This window comes from Paroedura picta, chromosome 9, assembly GCF_049243985.1.
Source record: "Paroedura picta isolate Pp20150507F chromosome 9, Ppicta_v3.0, whole genome shotgun sequence".
Lineage (NCBI taxonomy): Eukaryota > Metazoa > Chordata > Lepidosauria > Squamata > Gekkonidae > Paroedura > Paroedura picta.
The window spans coordinates 68,086,822-68,112,604 of record NC_135377.1 but is presented as its reverse complement, the minus strand read 5'-3'; the positions used below and the strand labels follow the sequence as shown (position 1 = coordinate 68,112,604).

Genomic DNA, 25,783 nt, shown 5'->3' with positions numbered 1-25,783 from the left:
GCAAAGCAGGGGTAGTCAACCTGTGGTCCTCCAGATGTCCATGGACTACAATTCCCATGAGCCCCTGCCAGCAAACGCTGGCAGGGGCTCATGGAAATTGTAGTCCATGGACATCTGGAGGACCACAGGTTGACTACCCCTGATGTAAAGGAAGTGAATGAACAGAGGATAAAAAAACCCCCAAATCACCCCTAAGAAATCCTAAGCTATAAATAAGCAATACTAAACAAAAGATTCCTACTAGCTTTCTGGAACTAAGATTCAAGTGGGTAGCGGTGTTGGTCTGGAGCAGCAGAACAGATTTAGAGTCCAGTGGAACCTTTAAGGCCAACAAGTTTCACTCAAGGTTTTTCAGGAGCTAAGTTACTACATTCTCCTGTTAAAATCTAAAACATACAAAGAGTCCTGCCAGAGCAGACCAGGTCCAGATAGTTCATTCCAGTTTTGCACGGTGGCAAAGTGAAGTGGTAAACAAATAGATCTAGAAGCCAAGGCCTTCCCCCGGTGCTGCCTCCTAGTTGACACTGACAACCCCCTAGGAGAGTTTGGGGGCAGAGACCATCTTCTTCACATTGCGCCCATATGGCACATCGCTTTTCGCAAAACACTGCGGGACCAGCGGGCGCAAACATGCATGTGCGGCAGCTCCACGCATGCACTTTTGTGTGGAGCTGCCGCACATGCTTGGCGCCCGGGCCTCGCTCTCCCCCCACCCCTGCAGGCCGGTCCCCAGCCTTAAAAAGGTTGGGGGCCACGGGTGTAATGGATTTCATTTCGGTTTAATTTTTTTTCTTTTGAGACAATGACAGGAGGGGGGAGAACTGCTGTCAAGTCTAGAAGCCGCAGTGCCTGCTGTAACTAACCTCTTGAAATAAAGCACATCATTTCCAAAAATCTGCACTGATCTCCTTGGAGACATTCACACATTTGCCAAAATAGAAAATGTCTCAGACAGATTAGTTAGAAATGTATCAGAGCACGTTGGCTTTGTAGACACTTGTCCACAGGCATTATGAAAACAGCAGCTGATTTTTCTGGGAGGCAACAGCCAGTGGCTTTTTAATTCCTTGAGCCCTGCGGAAGCTAACGAGCTTCATTCTGACAGTGAGTGCAACCAAAGCAAGTGGACTATTATTCGGATACGACATCTATTGCATCAGGTCTGTGAGAAATGGTTGTGTGCATTTTTCTCTCCCTCCCCCCATCTCCAGTGCTGGACATTCTGCAAATCTACATTCTGCAATAAGAACTGAACACATGAAGTGCATTTGCATGCGGTCACCAAGACTGCATTTTTGCATGCTGTTTTATAACTTCAGGTCCTGAAAAAAAAGTCACATTATAAAGCAGTGGTTCTCAACCTGGGGGTTGGGACCCCTTTGGGAGTCAAACGACACTTTCACAGGGGTCGTGGCAGGGCAAGGAGTTTAGCCGGGGGGGGGGGTGCTGCAACTGTTGCCACGCCTTCTGCAGATGTTTGTGCTTGGTCACCAGCCGCTCCAGCAGCGCCTCCAGCACAGCGCAGTCTCCTGCCAGGCGCTCCAGGAGGTGATGCAACTCGGCAGGACAAGAGGCAGAACTGAACTGAGAAACCCCGGAAAAAAACAATTTATATACAATCATGAACAATGGATCTTCCCACTATTGGTCAGTTACGGTTTAATTTCTGTGAAAGAACCCTTGCATAATTTTATGGCTGGAGGGATATTGTTTTAATAATATGTCTGTGAACTGCTGCGAGCTGGCAAATGCTGAGAGCGGCGTTTAGAAATATAATAAACAAGCAAACAAACAAATAAATATTTCCTCCCTGCTTGCTTCGAGAACAGACAGAATGAATGCAGAACAACAGTTAATCAGATAGGTAGGACTATCTCTCTCCTCTCTTACAAAGTTGCTTCTCTTTTAAATAAAACTATTTTATACTTTTAAGCAGCCAGGTTCTCTACCCCTTTTGCATAGTTAAACTCTGCCAATGCTACCGGTAGCAGACTTGATAGAAGCTTAGACTTGGGAGCATCTAGTGCTATGGGGGAACAGATGCCACTGTGAAATAGTACAGAGAGAAATATTGCTGTACATAAAAGAAAGCGCACGTTTCATGTGCAATGAACCAGACTGTGCAATTAGTGTAGGCCCATATACATGACAGAGGAACAGAGGGATAGTTGCTTATATTAAACTCCTGTCTTGACTTCAGCAGACTTATGCTTTCAGGGAAGGGAAGGAAAAACACTTTCAAATAATGTATAAGCGGCTGATAGACCTACTCAGACATGAGTCAAGCTAATCCATGATGTAACGTAACATAAGAACAACCCTCCCAGTATGCTTTCCAGGAACATCTGACTGGTCACTCACTTCTGAAAACAAAAGTATCCTACTCGACAGAACCTTATCCTGACCCTCTGAGGTATTTCTAATGATTTTCTGCATTAGACCAAAGACCCATCCAGTTTTCTGCCACGGGACGATAACAAGCAGGGACCTGCATGTGGGGGTCCCCAGAAGTGTGTGTCATCTAGCTCGATTAGGATGACATAGGCTATACAAAACACCCAAGACTGTCTAATTTTCTACAAAAATACTCAATCTTTTTTTTGTATCTGCATCTTGAGGGCAAGTACACTTAAGAGAAGTTTATCTACTGTTAAGAGGTTGATCTATGAGCCAGTTAGTCCCCATTTCAAAATTTCACTTCACTGGCTGATTCACAAAACCACTGTGCCTATGAGGAAGGGTCAGGATGACACAAAGGATACAGAAATGGAGATTCACCTACTGAAAATCTTGGCTCACAGTCTCATCTAGCCACTAAGCTCCTTGTGTGTTCTTGGACAAAACACCAGTTCTCAGTCTAATTTACCTCACAGGAATGGAAGACGAGCCTGCCTTCCCTCGGTGGTTTGCCTTAAACTCCAGTTTCCACCCAAGAGGAAAGCGTCACGCGTTGAGGAAAAAGCAATAATATGATCCCTATGTGGACTTGCCAGCCAGTTACATTTCTAGAGAGCCATTCAGAAAACCAACCACCAAACACTATGACAGAACCATCACCAAGAATTCACTGCTTGGGGAAGTCCTCATGCAACTATGACCCACAAATGGAAAAAACACTAAGAGGTCTAAATACCAAAGAGGCTCCTTTTGGTATTTATAATCCACCTCTGTCTGATCTAGAGCATCTGAAATCTGTCCGGCAACAGAGCTTTACCATGGGCCGTCTTTCCAAAGTGTTGTAGAAACTAGTTAGATGAAGGATTTCCCAAAATCTGATCCAACTGCACTCAGACGCTACCATCATCTTCACCCCCAGAAGCAAAAACAAATTCATACAGGAAAACAAAATGAACATGGTAATAGCTACAGTAGTATCTTCCCTAATCATTATGTCTAGTCCATTAAAAATGAGCGAACCTGGGAAATGAAATGGCGTCCTATTTACATGAAGCCGAAATGATTCCACTTAAGCTGCCGCATACAGGATTAAAGTCAAAAGGGTTTTCGAAGAAAGAAATTGGTACCAAAATGATGATATGCTTATCATATATCCAAAGTTATTACCTCAGACATAGAATGCATCGTCTTATTTGTACAGCCTACAGTGTTCGCATCTTTGCTTTTTTTTCATGAAGAAGATTTTACTGGCTATTTATTCTGGCAAATAAGATGAAAATAATAAGAACCGCATCATTGACATTATAAACTGCAATCCATGACAGGATAGAACAGAATTTCCCAAACTCCTGGTAGCTGAGGTTGATTTTTTAAAATTAATTACATCGGAATGGATGCTTCACTCTTAGACCTGAGAGGGTTACTTTTGTAGTGCTGGATAGTAATAGTAATTCCACATCCTTCAAAGAATCTACACCTGTGTTATTGTGTAGCTTGGAATCGCACTTACTTGTACCCAAACATCACATGGCAGAATTAATTTCCCCCACAAATGCTGAATGGAAGGAAGAAGAAGAGCAGGATTTTTGCACCCCACTTTTTACTACACAAAGACGTCTCAAAGCGGCTTACAATCACCTACTTTTCCTCTCCCCACAACAGATGTCCTGTGAGGTAGGTGAGGCTGAGGGAACTCTGAGAGAACTGTGACTGGCCCCAGGTCACCCAACAGGCTGCATGTGGAGGACTGGGGAATCAAACCCCAGTTTGATATTAGCGGCTCCATATTAGCGGCTGCCACTCTTAATGATGACATCACGCTGGCCAGAGCACTGACTCATGCAGAGATGCATCCAGCCTCCTCCCCTGGGGCTGGAATCATCAAGCTGAGAAAGGCCCTGAATATGCTGCACACGAGGAGTTCTCTCAGAGCATCCACTCTTGCTATTAATGGAATGGGGGGAAATTCCAACACAAAGTTCTCCAATACCTTTCTAGCCTCTGCATAGTCATGGCCAGCGTCTTGTTCAATTCCTCGATCATCCGGCACCCTGGCGGGTGAATAGGTAACGTGCTGGATCCAGAAGGCAAGTGAGGGCTGTGGCTGCCGTACTGGAGCTGGTGCGCCGCTAGCTGTGACGGCAGGACCGTGTGGTGATGTGGGGCCATCGGTTGCTGGGAACCCTTCTGAGAGGAGTAGGGCGTGAGGGAGAGGTCATGCCCCCCTAAAGGCATGCAAATCATGACTTTCTTTGGAGGTAGCGGAGGAGACAGCTTGACGGGCATACAAGGCAGTTTCACAGGAGCGCCAGCATCTAGAACACAAAAGTTTGAGGAATTCAGACGTAAGCCCTTAGCATTGGGAACATGCATGTGCACAAGCCCCCCGAGAGACTCCTCCTCCCCGTCCTCCTCATGGGACCTTCTCCTATACTGCAACAGGAGTGAGAGCACTACAACAATGTGGACCAGATGAATGGGGGGGAAACCCGCCTAATCAGATCTGTCCACACAGCTGCAGTATTCTTGCTGTGCCTGACGAAGAGATGAGATCACCAGTCTTGATAAAGATCACACTAGAAGCCATTAGAAACCAGTTCTGGTTCAGGAACTGCAAACGTCATATCTGAAACGTGTGCATTCATGACATCCCAGCTGTGCTACCTTGCCTATTCCGCATACATTGACTAATGCACTTTCAATGCACTTCAGAACTAGATTTTCTTGTTTTGCGTTAGCCAACATGTGCAGAATGGGCCGACTCTTCTGCTCTGAAAGGCTGTGCTAAAAAACCTACATATAAAAACGGTGGACTAGGCTTCCAAGGATATTCCTCCCCTTCTCCAAGCCAGTTTTTGAGCGGCCCAAGGATCCTGTCCATATCTCTGTGAGTTAGTCAAATAAGCAGAGTTTAAAGAGCCTGTGCAGGAGATAAAGTGCTGGACTGGAGAGATCTCGGTTCTGATCTCTGCTCAGTCATGAAGCTTACTGGGTGGCCAGGGGGCTACCCCTATCTCTCAGCCTATCCTATTTCCCAGGGTCATTGTCTCAAGACACAAGAGGGCAACACTGTGGGCACTGCCAGCCCTGATGTCTTTAGAAAAATGTGGACAAAGAACGAAGCAAAGAAAAATGGTAAAAAAAGGCACGAGAGGCCCATTGTTACTTAAAGCAATGCTGATGCAGGGTATTTTTCTACAGAGATGAGAGAGCTTTATGGCCATGAGAACTCCACCTTTGGTTCTTCAAGAATGAAACTCACTACAATGCAACCAATCAGCTATTGAGATAGCAAACTGGTATTATTTTTCTTTCCAGAGGTAGAAAAGCTTTTATTTGGTAGAGGAGTGCTCTCGGCTATTTCTTTAGACCTGACTTCCATGGGGAAGTGATTGGAAATGGGAAACATAAAGGGTGGTTGGAAGGTAAAGGTGAAGGAAAGAACTACTGATACAATGCTGTCTGAGGCTGTACCACTTAAGGTTGCCAGCTCTTGGTTGGGAAATATCTGGAGACTTTGGGGGTGGAACCATGAGTGGGTGGGATTTGGGGCAAGGAGGGAACTCAGTGGGGTATCATGCTATGGAGTCCACTCTTCAAAGCAGCCATTTTCTCAAGGGGAACTGTTCCCTGTCGCCTGGAAATGAGCTATTCTTCCAGGGGATTCCCGGGTCCCACCTGGGGACTAGCATCCTTAGTACCACTGTGTTAGCATAGCTGGATGTTAATTATGAAAAAAACCCATCTCCCTGTATTGGCATGCTCAAGTAAAGTGGGCTAAGCTGCTTAGAAAAGCAACATTCCGTGGAAAATCAAAACAGATGATAGCAACTGAAGGATAAAACTAAAAGACAGCATAGAGAGGATTTGCTCAAGGTTCCAAAACAAAGATTGAACATTGATCTAACAATCAACCAGGTTCTGGCTCTTTGAGATAACAATTTTTTCTCTCTTTGTGGCCATCCGTTACCTGGAACATGTTAGTCATGGCATGGCCCTAGAAGACTTGGTATTGTTATAGATTGTCAGGTGTTCCTGAGGGAAATTACATGGATGAAATCATATGCTAACCAATGAGAGTACAGCTTCTCAATTGCCATTCCATGAATTCAAAGCAATGAGTTGGATCTCACAAATGTTAAAATCAGTCTCCATCAATGCAAGAAGCCTTCGGTTGGAAGAAAGCTCCCCTGCTTATGGTATATATCCATGGGATCCAACCCACTGTACACTGAGACAAACTGTGGAAATGTATGCTACTTCCCACCCATTTCTATTAATGAGCAGATTTACCATATAGAATTCACTGCTGTTATCTATTGCTTCTCACTTCAGGGGTGGCCAAACTGTGGCTTTCCAGCTGGTAGGGGCTCATGGGAATTGTAGTCTAAGGACATCTGGAGAGATACTGTTTGGCTACCCCTATCCTAGTGGCTAAATGGTTTTTGTATGCTTATTCAAATGACAGAAACAGATGTTGTGTTTTTGTATCGCATATAACGATTCAGTCACACCACTTGAACATGTTTGAGCCATAGCCTACATTGAAAGCATTAAAACAAAAACCCTACAAGATTTGCAGTATCAACATGTTATCAATATATCTAATTCTTAACATGCCCCATCTGTGAATACTTAAATCCAGAGATTGGAGCCATGAACAGACAAGACAGATCTTTTTTACAAATCTAAGAAAAGTCCCCAATTTGCATAAAAATCTAAAATATTAAAAAGTGGGGTAAAACAAACTGAAATTAATAGGAGTAGCACCTCTACCTTTAAGATAGGAAATCTCAGGGGGGCATTGTGGTGGTTCCTAAACAAGCACAACAATATTCTCAACCTTCAAAACTTGGTTTTTGTCAGTAAATGGTTTTACTGCCCCAAGACTGCTGTCAAAGAAGTGTGGCCAATAAACCAAATAAATAAATAGATAAATAAAGACTGGGTGGGCGTCCTTTTTAGGGCTGTTTTGGCTCCCATTCAAGAATGCACCACCCCTCTGCTGCAGGAAGGACTTATTAAGCCTAGGCCTAGCAGCAACCACTGGGCAGCTTAGTTCCATGCAACTCACCAAGGTGTGGCTGTGGCACCAGATAGCTTGATGCCACATAAATCGGCTAAACCCAGAATAGCCTGTGTACAACTTGGCTGGGCTCACAGGTGGTCACCACGCAACTCACCTGAATGGCTTGCTGTCACATGACTTTGTGCAATTTGGCTAGACTCTACGCAGCAAGAGCTGCTGGGGAGTGGGGGTGGGAACTGAGAGTCAGTCACCCTCAACCTCATAGAGCTGTGAGCCTAAAATCGAGGTGAGGGGAATGATGCCCACTGAGGAGAATAGTGGAATAAATGAAGCTAATAATAATGATGATGATAAAATTTGAAGACAGAGGCAGATAAAAGAAAGATTGGTTGGGGAATTGGAAGGAGTGAAAGAAGCAGGGAAAGGTAAGAGGATGGGTGAGTGGGTGGGTTGCCAGAAGGTAACAAAGAAATAATGTGGGGGAGGGGATACAGGGGGAAATGAAGTGAACCCCCCACGTCCTTGCAGGTTCACTGCTCACAGTACTTAATTTCTACAGTCTGTCCTTCCAACTGCTGTAGGTTGAACAAAAAATATTAGAATTAGAATACAAACATTTATTATTTATTGCAAATTAAGGTAAAAACAGCATTGAAATATAAAAATCAGAATCTACAATATTGCACATACAAACTTAATGGTTACACCAAACACATTCCGGCCCTAAAGGATCTTCATCAGTGGTCAAATAAATTATAATATTGCGAGAAAGCCTGGTTGGTGGCAGAAGAATCACAAAGAATAACCAAGATTCAATCCTGTGTGTGCATCCTCACATGCGAACCAAAAGGAAGATGCACACTCAGGACTGAACCTTGTCCTTGGACAGAGTGGTGGTTCTTGACAATTTTCATTCTTTATTGTGAGCAGTGCATTTGGCATCATTATTATACATTATTGGGAGCTTCACATTTTGTGATTCTTATGCCACCAACCAGGTCTTGTTGCAATAGTATAATATTATACATGTGCCTATATTATAATTTGACCACTGATGAAGATCCTTGTTCGATGGTCATACTATGTGCAACCGTTAAGACTGTACATGCCATATTGCACAGATTCTGATTTTTATATTTTAATGCTGTTTTTAATTTTCTTAAGGTAAAGGTAAAGGTATCCCCTGTGCAAGCACCGAGTCATGTCTGACCCTTGGGGTGACGCCCTCTAGCGTTTTCATGGCAGACTCAATACGGGGTGGTTTGCCAGTGCCTTCCCCAGTAATGACCGTTTACCCCCCAGCAAGCTGGGTACTCATTTTACCAACCTCGGAAGGATGGAAGGCTGAGTCAACCTTGAGCCGGCTGCTGGGATTGAACTCCCAGCCTTATGGGCAAAGCTTTCAGACGGCTGCCTTACCACTCTGCGCCACAAGAGGCTCTTGTTAATTTTCTTAATGTGCCCTAAATAATAAATATTTGTATCCTGATTCAGGTTCAGTTCCTGACTTGTTTTCTCAGGTTGGGCTTTTGTTCCCTTTCTGATTTGCATCTTCTTACTACTGTAGACATGAATCTGAACCCAAGATGTTAATGTTTGTTTGATTTGCCCTATTTCAGTGAACATTATCCAGAAGTAGCTTGTTGCATAGATCATCTGGGGCTTGGGGACCAGACAACATACCAGCAGAGCTAGCAGCCTACTCAGATGATGGTTTCAGTGTCTTCTAGAATAGTGGTCTTCTTCAACATATCTAGACCCAAGACTTGATGACCTTCTGGGAGCCAATGAGAGGCAAGCACATGAGAAGAAATGTGACATAAGGATCATGTGATGGAAAGAGTGGGAATCAGAGTTATGGCCTCAAAGGCCAAAACCAGAGGCTGTGCTCTAAAAAACTGAGGGCAGGAACATAGCTGAGCAGTAGGAAATGCAGTGTCAAAAGGAACACCCCAAGAGTCAAAGCGCCCGAGGAATCCTCTCCTCTCACTGTTTCGGTAGAGGAGGCTCAGCACCTATACACTTTAATCAACAGTCCTTCGAAAGGACAGGAAAAAATACCAATGCTATGGACGGCCACTTAGACAACTCAGTGTATAATAACCAGCTCAGAGACTGGGTGTTTATCTCTGATACCATGACTGACAGATCATCAGTCCTGCAATCCAAAAGTTCCCCTTAGTATAAGCTATTTAAAATGGATCATTTTAGATCCTCTTATTTAGACCAGCTCTCAGCACTAAGTCTCGATGCTTCTCGATGCTTCCAAACAATGGCATCGGCTCTGTTGATTGGACGCTGCCATCAAATTCCAAATGACCAACGCTTCTGTATCTGTGGAGCCTTAGTTGGGGAGAAGCTTTCACATTACATTTTAACTTGCCCGTTATATAGAGAGCTGAGGGCAAAATTTCTTGCTAATTTACTGAATGGTCAAATGGTCAATCCAATCATGAAAAATCAATTTTCTCTGTTTATCAGAGACTAGTTCTTTTGTTACTAACAGAATGTCATTGTTTGCCCTTGCAGCCAAGAAAATAAGAGCTAAACTCCACCAAGGTTCCAAAGGGAGCAACTATCTAAGACAGGCTTGATGGAGTTTCTTGACAGTCCTGGAAGGGCTTCCCAAATGGGTGGGAGATAATTTTTTTAATTTGTTAAAACATTTATTAAACATTCATTGGATGATATGACCATATATGGTCACGTTGACCCACCCACGCCTCCAAAAATGGCCAATGATGGGCCTGAAGGGGGTGGAAAGGGGAGGTGGCCCCAGCTGGGTGTGTACACAACGATGCTTCCCAACCATATTCTGCATGATCATGCCACTTCTGGGGTTTCAGGGGTTTCTCAATGGTTAAAAATGTTGAGAAAGGCTGACCTAAAATAACCACAGGTGGACTTTGACAATCTGGACTAGTTTTGAATTTGATCAGTAAATGCAATCTTATTGCTTATTTTATTACTCAGTTTTGAAATGTTTTAAAATTTTAATCTATTTGGTAATAGCCAATGATACATGCAAATCAAGTATGACTATGACTACCAATGTTATGGGGGCTTGGCTTCTTATCCAGCAGTAGGGGCTCTGAGAGTGCCAACCCATGGGCCTTTAGAAAACCTCTGGATTTCATCTGCCTTTTTGTAGCTAAACAATTGAGATGGACTTTGGAAAAAACCCTCCTGTAATACTTTTATACATTTCAGTAAGATCTTAGCAGGACACAACCTACAGTCAAATGAGGTAGGCCATCACTCCCATGTAGCTTTTACCATTTCCAAGTCTCTCTTTTACTGTCTCTCCTGCCACCTTCTTGGTCTACACCCTTGTTTCTTCTCTCTGTCCATTTGTCTAGCTTAGTTGTGTACATAATGGAGAGATTATCTGGGTGCTCCTCTATGCACCCAGTCCCAGTTTGTCATCATGAATATTTTTCTCAAGACACTTTGTTTGATCATGATGTGCTGGGAATTGAGATGCACCACCAAGCATTCAGATCAGGTCACCTTGCACATATTCAATTGATTTCTTGATTAAAAAAAAATTCACCACACATGTAAAACCAGGCTTTACTGGGACTTTGGATAAGTCTCACTGGCGTCCTAGTTCCCACAAGGCTGCCAAATATAAACATTCCTAAAGCTGAATGCATTCTGCACAAAACTCACTTTGACACTGATCTTGCCATGGGCTGAGATATCCCGTAGTAAAGTCTATTTTTGCACTGGAACCTATTTAAAAACACACACACACACGTTTAAGAATTAGATGCAATCTCAGAAGAATTCCAGGTCGAAACGCTTTCTGCGAACACGCCCCTCGTCCTGTTGCCTCTGCAAAGCAAATTATTATCCACCTTCACTCTCCATTAGTCATGCCCAGAGTGTTTTAATTTGGATCTTCACAAAAATACTCAGGGAAAAAAAAGAAGAAAAGAAATCCAAACCAGACTTTGAAATGATGTAGGAAACTTGAACTCTCTTCATTTTGATTATGAGAATTCTCATTATAGGAATTCCTTCAAAAAGTGCCTGAGACTGCCTCTGGAGAAATTAGTAATGGAATAAGGTTAATTTACTTCCAGCCTTGGAAGGATAATTCATTAGAACCAATTGCTCATTTCCAGAGACTATGCAAAATCGAATTAAACCCCGGGAGAACAATATAAAGTATCTTAGAAATATGTCTCTCAGCCCCTCCATTCCAATTCTATGCCTGCCTTCTTAGAAATATGTCTTTTTAATTTCACTGGGGCCAAACTACATGTTACAGTGGAATCCCGGGTAATATTAGCCTAACAATGGGTCTCCCTACTGTGGGCATTCTTTGAACTTTGATAAAGGACAGTGGACACAAAATGGCTGCCATGAATAGGGCCAATCACAGCATACTGGGAGACTCCAAGCTGAATGTTTGAATGGGTGCTGTCTGCAGATACAAAGGTAGTACCTATTGTTTTTTTTTTAATCTCCTCTTGCATCAAGCAGAAGTGGGAAAGCTGGGAATGATTCTTTGTTCTAGGGAAAATAAATCATTTGGTTTCCATTTCCAAAGAGAAGAGCTGTTTTTTGTACCCTGCCCTTTACTACCCAAAGGAGTCCCAAAGGGGCCTATCCCTCCTCTCCCCACAACAGACACATGTGAGGTAGGTGAGGCTGAGAGACCTCTGAAAGAACTGTGACTGGCCCAAGGTCACCCAGCTGGCTGCATGTAGAGGAGTGGGAAATCAAGCCCAACGTTGTGTCTGCAAACCTGCTGAGGACTGAGCTTGAGGTCTGAAGCAGGATCGTAAGCCTGCACTGCAATTAGCCAATGCGAGGCTAGAACCTGACTGCAGAGCCCAGTGAGTTTAAAGCTAAACTGACCATTTAAACTAAACAGCTGAGTGGTTGGGAGCTCCTAGCCACTCTGCTGTTTGCCCCGAAAAGCACCTGCTTTCAGCTTATCATAAAATGTCATGAGTCTCTATGAACTGCACCGAAATTCATGATAGTTCATTCAAGTTTTTCAGTTCATGAACTCTATTTGGCAAGCCCTGAACAGGCTGAATTTGGGACTTACTTTTGTTTAATCAACCAGTTCATGTCCATTCCTATGCTCAAGCCATTCCTACCTGCCCTTTCCTCCCTCCAGCTCCTTCTACCTAGCCACTGTTCTCTCTAAGGCTCTATAACTGGATTTGCAAGTCTGGAATCCCAATAGAAGTAAACACGCTGGATTTGTATTGGGAGTTTCACCCACTGTGTCACCATTTCTGCACTGCAAAGCACCCCCATCACCAGGACATTTTGCAATGGTGAAGTGGCTGCACTTGCATCTGTGGGTCCAGAGGGGGTAAAAGCAACTTGTCTGCAGCAACTTTCACTGGGAGAACTAAATAAAGGATGGTGTCTTAGTGTTGTGGTGGGTGGAGATCTTTTGGGATTACAAATAGTGAAATTGCAAGCTGCCTACTGGACAGCCTCAGGATGTTGGTGACATCATGTGGAGGGGGCTGAATATGCCACCAACATGCGGAGGCTGTCCAGCTACATATTGCACGTGCGGAAATGGCCAATGTAATACCCCCTGCCTTTTTATATGGGAGATTCCATAAACCCCCTTATGTATAGAGACCTTGTCCTTGTGGTCTACAAAAGATAGACTCTTTAGTGCACGTGTTTTTATCTTGCCCACTTTAAATTGGAATCAATTTTGAATACCTTAATCCACTGCTCAGTAAACGCTACTTAGAGGATCAGAAAGAAGTCTTTTTAATGTCTAAGCAAAACTCTGACATAATGGAAACTGTAGCAAGATTTCTATTGTTAGCAATGAGGTGATGTGAAACCATTGTGTCAAAAGAAATGTAATTACAATTGTTATAACTTAATGGATCAATTGGGGGGGAAATAACTGTAATATTTTGAACTTTTCTGCTAATAAAGGCTACTGAATGAGTGTAGAAAATCTGCTTCTAAACTGCACTGAAAGTGCATTATGCAAAATGGGCAGATCTGCAGTGCTGTGTCTGTATATTGTCCATCTGGCACAGGGAATGAAGAATCAGAGCTCAGCCACCAAAGCCTCTGCTTCAAACCCCTTGGTATTTTATGGCTTGAATAGATGTAATTGGTATCATGGACATCTATCAATGAGGTAAACTGCATGTGTACAGTCATGGTTTAGACTGGGCCCATAACCCTGCTAAGTGAAATAAAGTTCCCCGTGATTTTGGCATTTTAATAGAGTAAAGAAAGGTTTAAAGAAAAGACAAAATAGGAACATCCCTTAATTTATGTAAGCAGGACTTTGAATTCCCAAATTCCCCACAACGACCCAGAAGCAGAAGATCACTGTCTAAGGAAGTGCAGACAAAGAGCCTTGGTGTGAAGGAAGCGTTGAGACAAGCTACCAGCCCATTAACAGGGCTGCAACTCTCTGAATCAGATACTATGCTGTTACTATGGGATAAGTTTGTTTTAGGACCTATAGCACCGTTTATCAACCCTGGAACAAAAGACCAAATAATTGCAGAGTGGGCAACCTAAGACTGCACAGTGGAGCAAAAATCCATGAAAGAACAAGGACCAAAAATATCTCTGCAATGGGACAAGTCAAGCCACAGATCAAATGAATGCTGAAGAAGGAAAATGAGGAATAAGGACAGTAGTGATGAACTTCCCCCACCTCTCAGAAAATAACCAAGTACCAAACAGAAAGATACAAGTAAAGGAGAAATTGTTGAAGCTAAAATGAGCATAAGTAATTATGAGTGGATCAGAGTGAGATAAGGGAATTTAAACTCAGTTCAGTAGACGTTTCCCCTCATAACACAATACTGAGAATTGTAGCTCCACAAGGTCAGGAATCTTTCAGAGAATCTTAGCACAGTTCCCAGCATGCTTTGAGACAAGGCACAGTGCTGAAAACTACTATATAGGCTTGGGGTGGGGTAAGCTATGCCTAGCACATGTGTTGATAGTAGCACACCAATCCCATTTTGCTCAGTACTCTGGGCCAGATTTTGGCCTGAGCTACTATGGGCTGCAGTGTGGGAGAAGGCCACAGGCATGGCTTGCAGAGCACATGCGGAGCAACCAGCTGAGTCCAAGGCAAATACTGCTTGGGCCATGTACAAGCCTCATCTCCCTTTCCTCCTGTTTTGTTGGTTGCATAGATCGATGTTGCATTTTGGGGGGGGGGGAAGACTGGGGGCAAAAAGATTGGCTGCCTCCGATACAGGCAACAAAAAATTGCACTCTGGATTGGCCCAAGGAGTCTGCCAATCTATCCTCTATATACACTCTGAGTCCCATTTTGGGACTGTTTGAAAGCCAGTGACTAGCATTGTGATTGGGAGGGGAATTTATTTTTCTTAAATTAACTCTTTTAGATAGAGGAACTGATTCTTCTTGTTGATTCTTTTTAAAAGAGAGATTTCCCATCCATCCATTTCTCTTTGAAGTAGGGATGCCAGCCCCCAGGTGGGGCCTGCGGATCTTTTGGTTTTATAGCTTATCTGCAAGTGACAGAGATGCGTTCCCCTGGAGAAAATGGCTGCTCTGGAGGGTGAACTCTATACTCCCTACCTCCAATTCCACCCACTCCTGGCTCCACCCACAAAGTCTCTGGGTATTTCCCAAGCCAGAGCTGGCAACCCTACTTTGAAGAGAAATCAATTCCCCCCTTCTGTCAATTCAACCCTTGCCACTGTTTTCTGCTGCCCGCCACAGTATGGCGCTCTAGCAGGAGAACAGGAAGATTTTGGAAGACACTGGCTGCCTCTACCCATTTGCTGAGCATTCGCAGAGTGAAATTTCAGGAAACTTTCCTTCCTGGCCTTCCTCTCCTCGAAATTCTCATTGATCAAAATGGAACTGGTCAGAAGGGGATTTCAAATTCCTAAAGAGAGGAGACAGAACAGATGTCTGAATTTTAGGGAGCAATTGGGTGAAGTAGAGCTAAGAGATCTTCTCTTAACAGTGCTATCCGTGACACACCAGTGCTAACCAGAGATGCAAAAACAAATGCCGCGTCCTATAGCCTTATGGACAACAGGCGCTCCTTCCCACAGGAAAGGCACAGGAAGGAGGGCATTCTTACGGAAGGAGGTACCCCAAACCGTTCCGGAACGCTTACTTACCAGCTAAGTGGTTGGTAATCCTGGCAATGGGTTTAGGAGGCAGGGCGGGGGGCTGTTTGTGGAGGGAGAGCTGTTTCACTGGGGTGTCCTCATGGTCTCCAGAGAAAGCAGCGGATTTTTTAGGGGGAAGGAGCAAGACAGGTTTAGATGAAGGCTCTTGAGATAGGTGGACTCCAGATTCACTGGACGTGGGGCTCTCTTTGGATGCTGAAGGACACAACGACATCAGAGACGCAACAACGTTACAAGCAAAGTGGGAGCAGAAAGACGAGAGAAGCAGCAGAGCAATGTCAGGGTTGTAAACAGAGACACGTAACTAATAGCGGCACTAACTCAGACACTGGAATATATTTATATATACACAAAGAAAGAGTGAGAACAACAAAGAAAAAGAGAGAAGCTCTAGTCTCCACACATAGGCTGAAAACAAACTTTTGGGGTTTTCACAGTAAACTTTGTCTGTACACCAAGGACATATTTATTGCTTCCATTTGAAGGCGCAGTCGAGAATTCAGGGATGAATTCTCAGGCCACTTCAAGATAGTTTTGCTGAAACCAGTTCAGATTGCAACATCCTAACATGTATAAGTATCTCCATAACTTTCCAGACCAGTGTATAATTCCATCTCTAGACAATGGGTCCATTGGTATCAATCTGCCTGTAGCCCAGGGCCCTCACTATGCTGCACAGGAACATGGGGATAACTGGCTGTTCTGACAAGATCCCAGAAAACCTTGAACATTTTCCATCTTGACCTGTCTGCTGCTGCATGGCTGCCTTTAGGCCCTGTAGGCTGCACAGGATTCTGGAGCATAAGTTCAACTGTATTGACTAGACATGCTGGGCCTGAAAGCACGTCCTAGAACAGGGGTAGTCAAACTGCAGCCCTCCAGATGTCCATGGACTACAATTCCCATGTGCAAATGCTGGCAGGGGCTCATAAGAATTGTAGTCCATGGACATCTGGAGGGCCGCAGTTTGACTACCCCTGTCCTAAAACAACCATTCTCAGTCTTTTTTTTTTTTTTACCATGACCCTTTTAGGAACTTTTCTCAGGTTCCAGGACCCCCTGCAGTGGGCTGGCTCCTTGCGCAAAGGCCTAAGCTAAGAGTGAGATTATTATACTTGACACACCTTGCCTTATATATACATGAGACAGATTTCGAGAAGATTTGACCAAGAGAAGCACGTGAGTTCAATGTTTTTCATTTTACTTAAATGCACACGCATAGGAACGGATGACATGATTTCTTTTTCTTTCTCCTGATGAAGGTCAAACTTTCAAGCAACTAATGACATGCGTGACCAAAAGGGTACTTCATTGGTTAAGTTACCAGCCCTTCCCGCAAACTCTCTGGGCTCCCCTTCTCACATTTTCCATCTGTGGCCCCCTTCAAGTGTGCCAAGGCCACTCTGGGCGCCATATAGCCCCTGTTGAGAATGACTGCATACTCCTTCAGGGGAGGCCAGCAGCAGTGTGGGAAAGGCGTTGGGAAGGGTTTGTGGCTCAGTGGCAGAGTATCTGTTTGACTTGCAGAATGGCGCAGGTTCAATCCCAGACATTTCCAGTTAAAGAAGTCAGCAGGAGATGAAGGGGAAGACCTCTGCCTGAGATGCTGGAGGGCTGTAGACAATACTCATTCTGATGAATTAACGGTCTGATCCTGTATAAGGCGGCTTCAAGAGTCTGAGGATCTTATAGACTGCTTGTATGTGCCAAAGACTGATTGATACAGCTGGTTTGATTGAAAGGAGGTGCTATAAAATCGAGATGGATTTGTTGCTAGGGATTACTTTTCGGAATGGCTTTAAATATTTTGTGGATGTCTTATTTTAATTGCATATTGTTTTTTTTTTTTGTTGGCCAGTTTGAGCAGCAATCTGGAGAGGTGAGAAATACACATTCATAAATTAACAATTCAAAATCTCTGCCAGGAAACTTAATTTGTTATTTCTGAACTTCATCCTGTCAAAATAATCAGAATGAAGCACTATTCTGTTTTGTGTAATAAACACTGTCCTGTCCTGTCCTGAAATGAACCTCAAAGAAAGCTACCTGTTCCATCCATAACCTCTGGAGCTGAGTGCATATCGTATGTACAGGGATCTCCAGAAGAGGAACATGGCTCCAGGTCAGACAGGGCAGGAAGCGATGCTTGGCTGGGACTGAGTGTCTGTCCGTTTTCCAGCGATCCTTCTTCATTTTGTGTGGGGAGCTCACCATCTAGAAGAAAGACAAATAACATGAAATAAAGAAGTGTGTATGTATCTGAAGGAGTGTGCATGCATCCGGAAGCTTATACCTTGAGTAAAACTTTGTAGGTCATAAAGGTGCCCCTGGACTCAGACGTTGTTACGAAGGAAACAACATCATCGCAAGGTTTTAAAATCAAGCACTCTCTACAAAAAGGCTACCTGGGGGAGAAAAGTGATTTTTGCGTCTCTCTCTCTCTCTCTCTCTCTCTCTCTCTCTCTCTCTCTCTCACCCATTCTGTGTCTTTCTTGTATCACTCAATACCTTAATTGCAGCCAGACACCTTAGAAGCAGGGTTCCAACAAGTAACACCTACTTTTTTTTCCAGCGAGAATCTGGCAGAACTAATCTTCTGTTGTTCAGAATGACAGCTGTACATGGTATCAAGTTTTTTGACACAGGACCATCAAACAATATGTTGTCATTATCACACATTTACTTTTGGCTGGAAGAATTAAGCAGGCACGCAACAATAAAGCTAATTTTGTATATAAAAGAATGGGCCAAACCTGAAATTTGTGGGAAAATAAAGAATCCATCTTTAGAGTGCTTTGGGACACTTAAAATATTTCACAGTTCTAAAGCAAGTTTTGGTATTTTTGTATTTTTTTAAAACACTTTGGCCATATTATGCAACCCAACTCAATGGAGAAAGCAATTAGGATTGGTCAGTGGAAAAAGGAAACCAGGCTGACAAAGGACGTGGTGGCTGGACACAATCGGAATGTACACTTGCCAGAATATTGTATGGCTGAAGAAGGTAGTGCAGGATCAGGGATCATAGCAACCCGCTGGGAGCACCAAGAGTCAGACATGACTGAATGCCTGACAACAACAACAACATTTTTTTAAATGTTTGTATTATTTCAGGGATAGAAATGAAATGTTAAAATGGTATTAAAAACACACACACAAGGACTTCCGGCTAAGATGTCGTTCTGAGAGGGTTGCAGGGCATCTGCTCTGCTATCTCTGAAGCCTGACAGGGGTCAATTGCGCAAGCAATTGGCAGAAAAGAAGAAACCCCACCTCACCTTTCTACCCAGGAAGTTCTTGGGGCCGTCTCCAATCCTTTAGGGAGTATATCTCCCTGGATTATAGGCTGTCAGCATTCCAGGTCCAGAGGATGACTGCCATATTCTATCTTGGACTTTCTTTTCTCTCTTTAATCTTAAAGCATCTGCTTCAACCCTACACGACGATTTACTGCAAATGAACGTTGTGAACTGAGGGGAGGACATCGGCTGAGTTCCAAAACATCATTTACTGCAAGTATCTCTCTTTTTTTTTTCCGTCTCTCTTCCTGCATCAAAGCCCTTTGTTTCCCCCCTCCTTTTACTCTGCTCTGCCCGAAGCCACCTCGTTATGAGGCAGGCTAATTCTCCTAACTAAGCAGAAGAAGGACTCAAATCAACTCAAATTAATTGGCAAAAGCTCTTACTGCAATTGTTTTGGTTTTCGGAGATAAGAGATAAGAGCTGTGAATGGGAAGATCTCATGAGAACTCTGTTCCAGCATGAGAATATCTGCCTTACTGACTTCAATACATCACATTCCTGTGCCGGAACGTTAGAGGATAAAACAGAGGACCTCTACTGGCCACTTGTAAAATTGTTTGAGGCTGGCTGTTGTTTTTAAAGTCAAAAACATGTCTATGTTTAAAAAGATTGGCTCATCTAATAGAGAAACAAACCCAAGATTTCAAAGCATTTACAGAAGGATTGGTCAAAAATATCTTCAAGGAGATCCAAGATGGCAAGGAAGAAGTCTCCAACGGGAATGATGGATCAATAATAGTGGCTGATGACAGCTCTAAGCAAGGTGGATAACCAACAGTAGAAGACAAATCTTCTGGAGACGGAAAAGGGGATGTCGGAGTTCTGCAGCCCAGATAAGGACACCCTTTTAAAAAAGACATACAGCCATCTCAAAGCAACAGCGTACAAAAATCAATCAAAAGACATATGGATCTGTAGTGAAAGTAACCGATTTAAAGGAGCTCTTTGGGAAAAAAATTGTATTGATACTGGAGTCCAGGAGGTGCAACGGCCTCAAGATTTATCGATGCATATTCTGCGGGAAAGAGTACAACTGCACTTTCTACACCAAAGGCCAATGGGACAGAATATAAGTCTACGGGAAGGACAAGAGGTAGCAAGCCTCGAGATGAGACCCCCTTAAGAAGACTGAAAGCTCATATTGTTCTATGTTTAATGTTAAGCATTTAATCTAAACCTGGAAACTTACTATTCTCTGTATTAATAACATATACTGTATTCTATATTTCTATTTTTATGAAAAAGGGGAAGCAGTGTTTTTTTTCTCTCTTGTTTCTTTTCTTTTGTAGGCATATAGGTAATATAATTGTTAGTGTTGGAAATATAAAACGGGGTTTTCCCCCCCTTATTTTTTATTTTTTCTTTATTAGTGTATTGTTATAGGGCCAAAGCTCACACTGATCTGTAGAAAACGTTTAATGTTAAGCTCTCAACTTAAATCTGAAAATATACCTGTCAGGATGGCTCTTAGAATGGGTCAAGTATAAATTGTTTTGTAGATGTATCTGTATTGAGAATAAGGAGAAGCTATGAAATCCTCTTGTAATTTATTTTTTTTTGTACATCTTTAAGGCAAAGCCCTACTTTCTTTTCCCTTCATTAGAGTATTGATACAGGGCCAAAACTCATACTGTTCTACAAGAAATGTTTAATGTTAAGCATCTAACTTAAACCTAGAAATATCTGTCAGGATAGCTCTTAGATTGTATCAAGCAGTTAACGTGAGGTCTACGATCTCTCAAGTAGGTTGATTATTAACAACTTCTCTTTTGTATATCTAAATAGGCCTTTTTTAAAAATGTAGTGGAAATGTGGATGGCTCTTAGACTCAGTTTTGGGCAAAAGTTTATATCATTGTGTAGTTAATGTGGGGTCGTACATTTTCAAATGATGATTATATTTTATATTTTACTGTTCTTTGTATTAATAACTCGTATTGCATCCCATATTTCTATCTTTATGAAAATAAAAAAAACTTGTATATATAAAAAAAACACACACACACACACACACAAAACACCAAGGCTTTTAAAATGTGATTTTATTGGAGCAATTTAATTTAGATAATATCATCGCCACCATCTGATGCTTGAGATGTATTATGCATCCTCAAAATAATGAAGAGATTTAAATGCAAATGGTTATAAGGGAATTACAGAAAGAGCGGGTTAGGATAGATGATGGGAATGAGGAAGAATTATCATTATAATTATCACCATTATCTATGCATCTATTTCTCAAGCATGGCCTCAACTTGCAGATCTCTAAATCTGTGGATTGGGGCCATTCTGACATCAAGCATATTTCCCTGCAAACTTGGTGGACCACCCCCAGGTTTGTAGAAAAGCCTGACATTAAAAATAAATACACTGGGGAGTTTAAATTCATCCCCCAAATAAAAGGTTTTCTCTGCAGACCATGAACTTTCCTTTCCCCTCAAAGCTGTTGGCAGCACTGTCATCAGAGAGGTTCTCTGCATCCTGCTGCTAGTGTCCAAGAGGCTCCTCGGTCTTGGCCATGGTGATGCTGGCGTCCAGTAGGCTCTCTGGAATTACAGCTCATCTCCAGACTACAGAGATCAATTCCCCTGGAGAAAATGATGCTTTGGAGGTTGGACTCTATGGCATTGTATCCCACTAAAGTTCCTGTCCTCCCCAGGCTCCATGAATCTAGAAACCCTACAACCATCCTTGGCAACCTGAACGGTTCCACTGAGAAAAACAGATGCTTTGGAGGGCAGTATATGTGCAATTGCACCCCACTGAGGTCCTTGCCCTCTCCAGGCATTGACTGTCAAGCCCCCAGGAGTTTCCCAACCTGGCTCTGGCATTCCTACCAGCCAGGGAGGACCTGGTAACCTTCAGGCAGGCACTTTTAAAGACCACTTCCTCTTTTTCCAGAAGTTGAAGCCCCCCAAAGATGTCTTCCAAAATGCCAGACTTGCTTGTCTCTCTCAGCTCCACAAAGGGCTCTCTACTCCAGATAGAAAATGGGTGACGCTAACTTTTATTTATTTATTTATTTATTTATTTATTTATTTATTTATTTATTTATTTATTTATTTATTTATTTATTTATTTGACTTGTATACTGCTGCTCCCAGCAAGCTGGTTTGTGACGGTTCACAAAAAAGAGACAATGTACACCAAGTCACATCTAAAACATAACCTAAAACAATCCTAAAACAATCCCCAAAAATCTTTAAAATAATCCTCAACATCATAAAAGGCAGTATAATCGATATACTAATAAAACCTCTTTTCATATATTGGACCTTTGGGCCGGTGCTAATGGTAACATTGACAGGCAATACAAATAGAGGACACAGGATCCTGAATGCTGCCAAATACTGCGCACAGGGACCAAAAGGGGGAAGGGGGGACCAGATCGTACACCCGAGGATTACTACCCGGCCTTAACCAAATGCCTGGAAGAAGAGCTCCGTTCTGCAGGCCCTGTGGAATTCAAGGAGTCCACTCAGTAGCCTCATTTGTCTGAAAGTGACTTACAATTACCATCCCTTCTTTTCCATATAATAGGCATCTTGTGAGGTAGGTGAGGTTAAGAGAGCTCTGAGAGCACCATGATCGGCCCAAGCAGGCTTCATATGGAGGAGTGGGGAATCAAACATGGTTCTTCAGATCAGAGGCTGCCACTCTTTACCAAGTTATTTTTATAGCTCTTGGTTCTATAGATTCTTAGTAGGACTGAGGAGAGAAGGACTCCTAGTCTCCTGTTTGCCCTGGACACCCCTCATTTTCCTCTCCTTAGTGCTCTGTAGTTTCTCACACCTTCCCATCCCTTGAAGCCCAAATGGTTATCTCTTTCTTTTGACTCCTTTGAACTGCACCCGGTTCAGGTTCCCAAGGGAGGGGGAAGTTCCTATATTGCTTACCCTATGCTTTGTGAATCAGCTCTAACTATTTCTCCGAAGTGTTAGGTACTTGCAATTCTCTAATAAAGAAACTTATTTAGAATTTGAAGTCTCTGGCAGGGGTATTAAAGAAAAGCGGGGTAGGTGGGAATCCATTCCCCTGAGGTTGAAGATGCTGAGATGAAGGGAAAGCAGGAAAGATCTGCAATCATCAGTCTTCTGCTAACAGATTTCTGGATCCTACCCAAAATATGCAAATTAATACCACCACAACAAATTATAGTTTAGCCACAATGGAGCATTTGTGAGGTCAAGTGTATCTATCTGTTTGTCTATCTCTACCTTGTATGGCATGTGTGTAGTGTGGCTGGAAGATGGTACGGTTGTGGGATTGTTTGGCAGCCAGGAAAGAGACGTTCAGAGGGGGTTTGCTGTTGCATGCCTGTAACCAAGGCCAATGCTGCTTAGCTTCCAAGATCTGATTAGATTGGGCATACCTGAGCTATCCAGGTCAGGAACAGTGAAAAACAGCTTGGTTTGAATTAACCATTGATGCTTTTGACACACTTCCCCCCCCCCCCAATAAAATCTAAAAGAGTATCAAAAGCCATTGGGAATAACTTCAAGCCAAGTGAAATATTGTCAAATTCAGCTACAAATAGTTCAACGTGAATTGATTACCATTAGTTAGAAATCAAAACCATATGTTACTATAGCGGTGTGGGAACTATTTCTCCCTCACTGATTTAATAACATTTGGAAGAAGAAGAAGAAAAAGAGTTGGTTCTTATATGCCGCTTTTCCCTACCCGAAGGAGGCTCAAAGCAGCTTACAGTCATCTTCCCATTCCTCTCCCCACAACAGACACCCTGTGGGGTGGGTGAGGCTGAGAGAGCCCTGATATCACTGCTCGGTCAGAAGAGTTTTACCAGTGCTGTGGCGAGCCCAAGGTCACCCAGCTGGTTGCATGTGGGCGAGTGCAGAATCGAACCTGGTATGCCAGATTAGAAGTCCGCACTCCTAACCACTACACCAAACTGGAGTGGCCAAGGTGGGACCACGCAAGAAAAGGGCAGCATTTGGACAGGAAGAGTGTTACGGCTATCATCGCCCACAACTGTTTCAAGATACAGAGCAAAGTTTGATTCCTTCAAGACCAACAAAGTTTTACTCAAGGTGTGAGCTTTTGTGTGCATGCACACTTCCTCAGACAATGAAATAGAAATCATCAGGGCACCTATATAAGGAGAGAATATAGTAGCAGTAAATTAGTAAAGAACATTATGAAAATACGCAACAAATATGCAGTGTAATGAAGATGTTTAACAGAACAAATGCCTTGCTAGGATAAGAAACTGATTTTATCAGTCCTTTGGGTTCAATTCCTATTCACAAAGACATAAGGGAAATAAAACTGTTAAGGTTAATGGTTAATAGCAGATGCTCTCCCAGTAGAAGTAATTAAAAGAGACCTGTTGCTGGCCTCATCCGCCTCCACCCAAGCAAGGACTCCAAGCTGGACTCCAGTTTTGCTCTGCCACTTCAGACCAACATGGATTCCCACCTGAATCTGTTCTAAAAGTCACACATGTGCTTGGTTCAGATATCACATGAAACCACATTTTGACCAAAATGACTACGATGGGCATGATGGTCCAAATGCGGGCTATTCCGGACAGAAAGTATTTGGAAATACTGTAGTTGGATCAATACACTCATTCACTTCTTGGAGTGTCCTATCCAGAGTTCGAAATGAATTGAATGATTATAGCTGCACAATATCCAGTGGGGTGTAAATCTAGTGAATACCTTTTCCTTCCATTTAAGGATTAACAGCTCCTGCTGACTTGATGCGGAAAATAATTTTCTGGGAAAGCTTGTTTCTGTTAGAGAATGCATTAACTTAGCTGTTAAAATAGATACTGCAATTGCTAATTTTTGCTACGCTTTTTTTGTCTGTAGCTATTATTTTGCTAATACTGACGTGTGCAAATTATTCTTTTGAAATCCCCTAGTATCCATTTCAGAGGGCTTTGGCAACTGATCCAAACCAGTAAAATGAGACAGTTCCTGTTTTATTACTCTCATGAAGCAGTCCAAGTGCAAGTTGAATCCGCAGACATTTTGTGGGAACAGATGACTTTCTGCTCGTGCAAAGAATGGGCTGGACATGTGAGGAAGGTGGGGCTGAGAGAGCTGTGATATCACTTGACATCTGTAACTGGCAAAATTTTGGAACAAATAATCAAACACTCAGTCCTTGAGCAGCTGGAACTGAAAGCTGTGATTTCTAAGACTCAGCATGGGTTTCACAAGAACAAGTTATGTCAGACCAACCTTATCTCTTTTTTTGAGAAAGTGACTACCTTGCTGGATCGGGGGAATGCCGTGAACATAGTTTATCTGGATTTCAGTAAAGCTTTTGATAAGGTTCCACATGATATTCTTGTTCACAAGTTGGTAAAATGCAGTATGGATCCTAATTCTGTCAGGTGGATCAATAACTGGTTGGCAAATCGTACCCAGAGGGTACTTGATAATGGTTCAACATCTTCTTGGAAAAGAGTGACAAGTGGAGTACCCCAAGGATCTGTCCTGGGGCCTGTGTTATTCAACATATTTACAAATGATTTGGATGAGGGATTAGAGGGGATACTAATTAAATTTGCAGATGATACTAAACTGGGAGGGGCAGCAAACACAACTGAAGACAGCAACAGAATACAGGATGATCTTGATAGGCTCGAGAAGTGGGCTAAACTGAATAAAATGAAGTTCAATAGGGACAAATGTAAAGTTCTGCGTTTAGGTAGGAAAAATCAAATACACCAATATAAGATGGGGGAGACTTGTCTTGTAGCATGTGTGAAAAGGATCTAGGAGTCTTAGTAGACCATACACTGAACATGGGTCAGCAGTGTGACTCAGTGGCTAAAAAGGTGGGATTTTGGGCTGTATCAAGTAGAGTATCTTGTCCAGATCACGGGAGGTGATGGTACCGCTTTACTCTGCTCTGGTTCGGACTCACTTGGAGTACTGT

The 25,783-nt window shown here is 42.9% G+C and overlaps 1 protein-coding gene across 13 annotated transcripts in view; it reads right to left on the bottom strand.

Annotated features, from left to right (window-relative positions):
* Positions 1–25,783, bottom strand: part of PHACTR1 (phosphatase and actin regulator 1) — a 312,123-nt gene that overhangs the window by 34,727 nt on the left and 251,613 nt on the right. For 8 of the 13 annotated variants that reach the window (XM_077353220.1, XM_077353219.1, XM_077353221.1 and 5 more), the window contains 4 exons: positions 17,614–17,781; positions 15,556–15,762; positions 11,099–11,161; positions 4,388–4,712 (listed from right to left, as the gene is read on the bottom strand). In XM_077353220.1, the coding sequence (XP_077209335.1) occupies positions 4,388–4,712; positions 11,099–11,161; positions 15,556–15,762; positions 17,614–17,781 (763 nt within the window). The remainder of the gene's footprint in view (positions 1–4,387; positions 4,713–11,098; positions 11,162–15,555; positions 15,763–17,613; positions 17,782–25,783) is intronic. The other 5 variants (XM_077353222.1, XM_077353218.1, XM_077353229.1 and 2 more) reach the window with 3 other exon arrangements.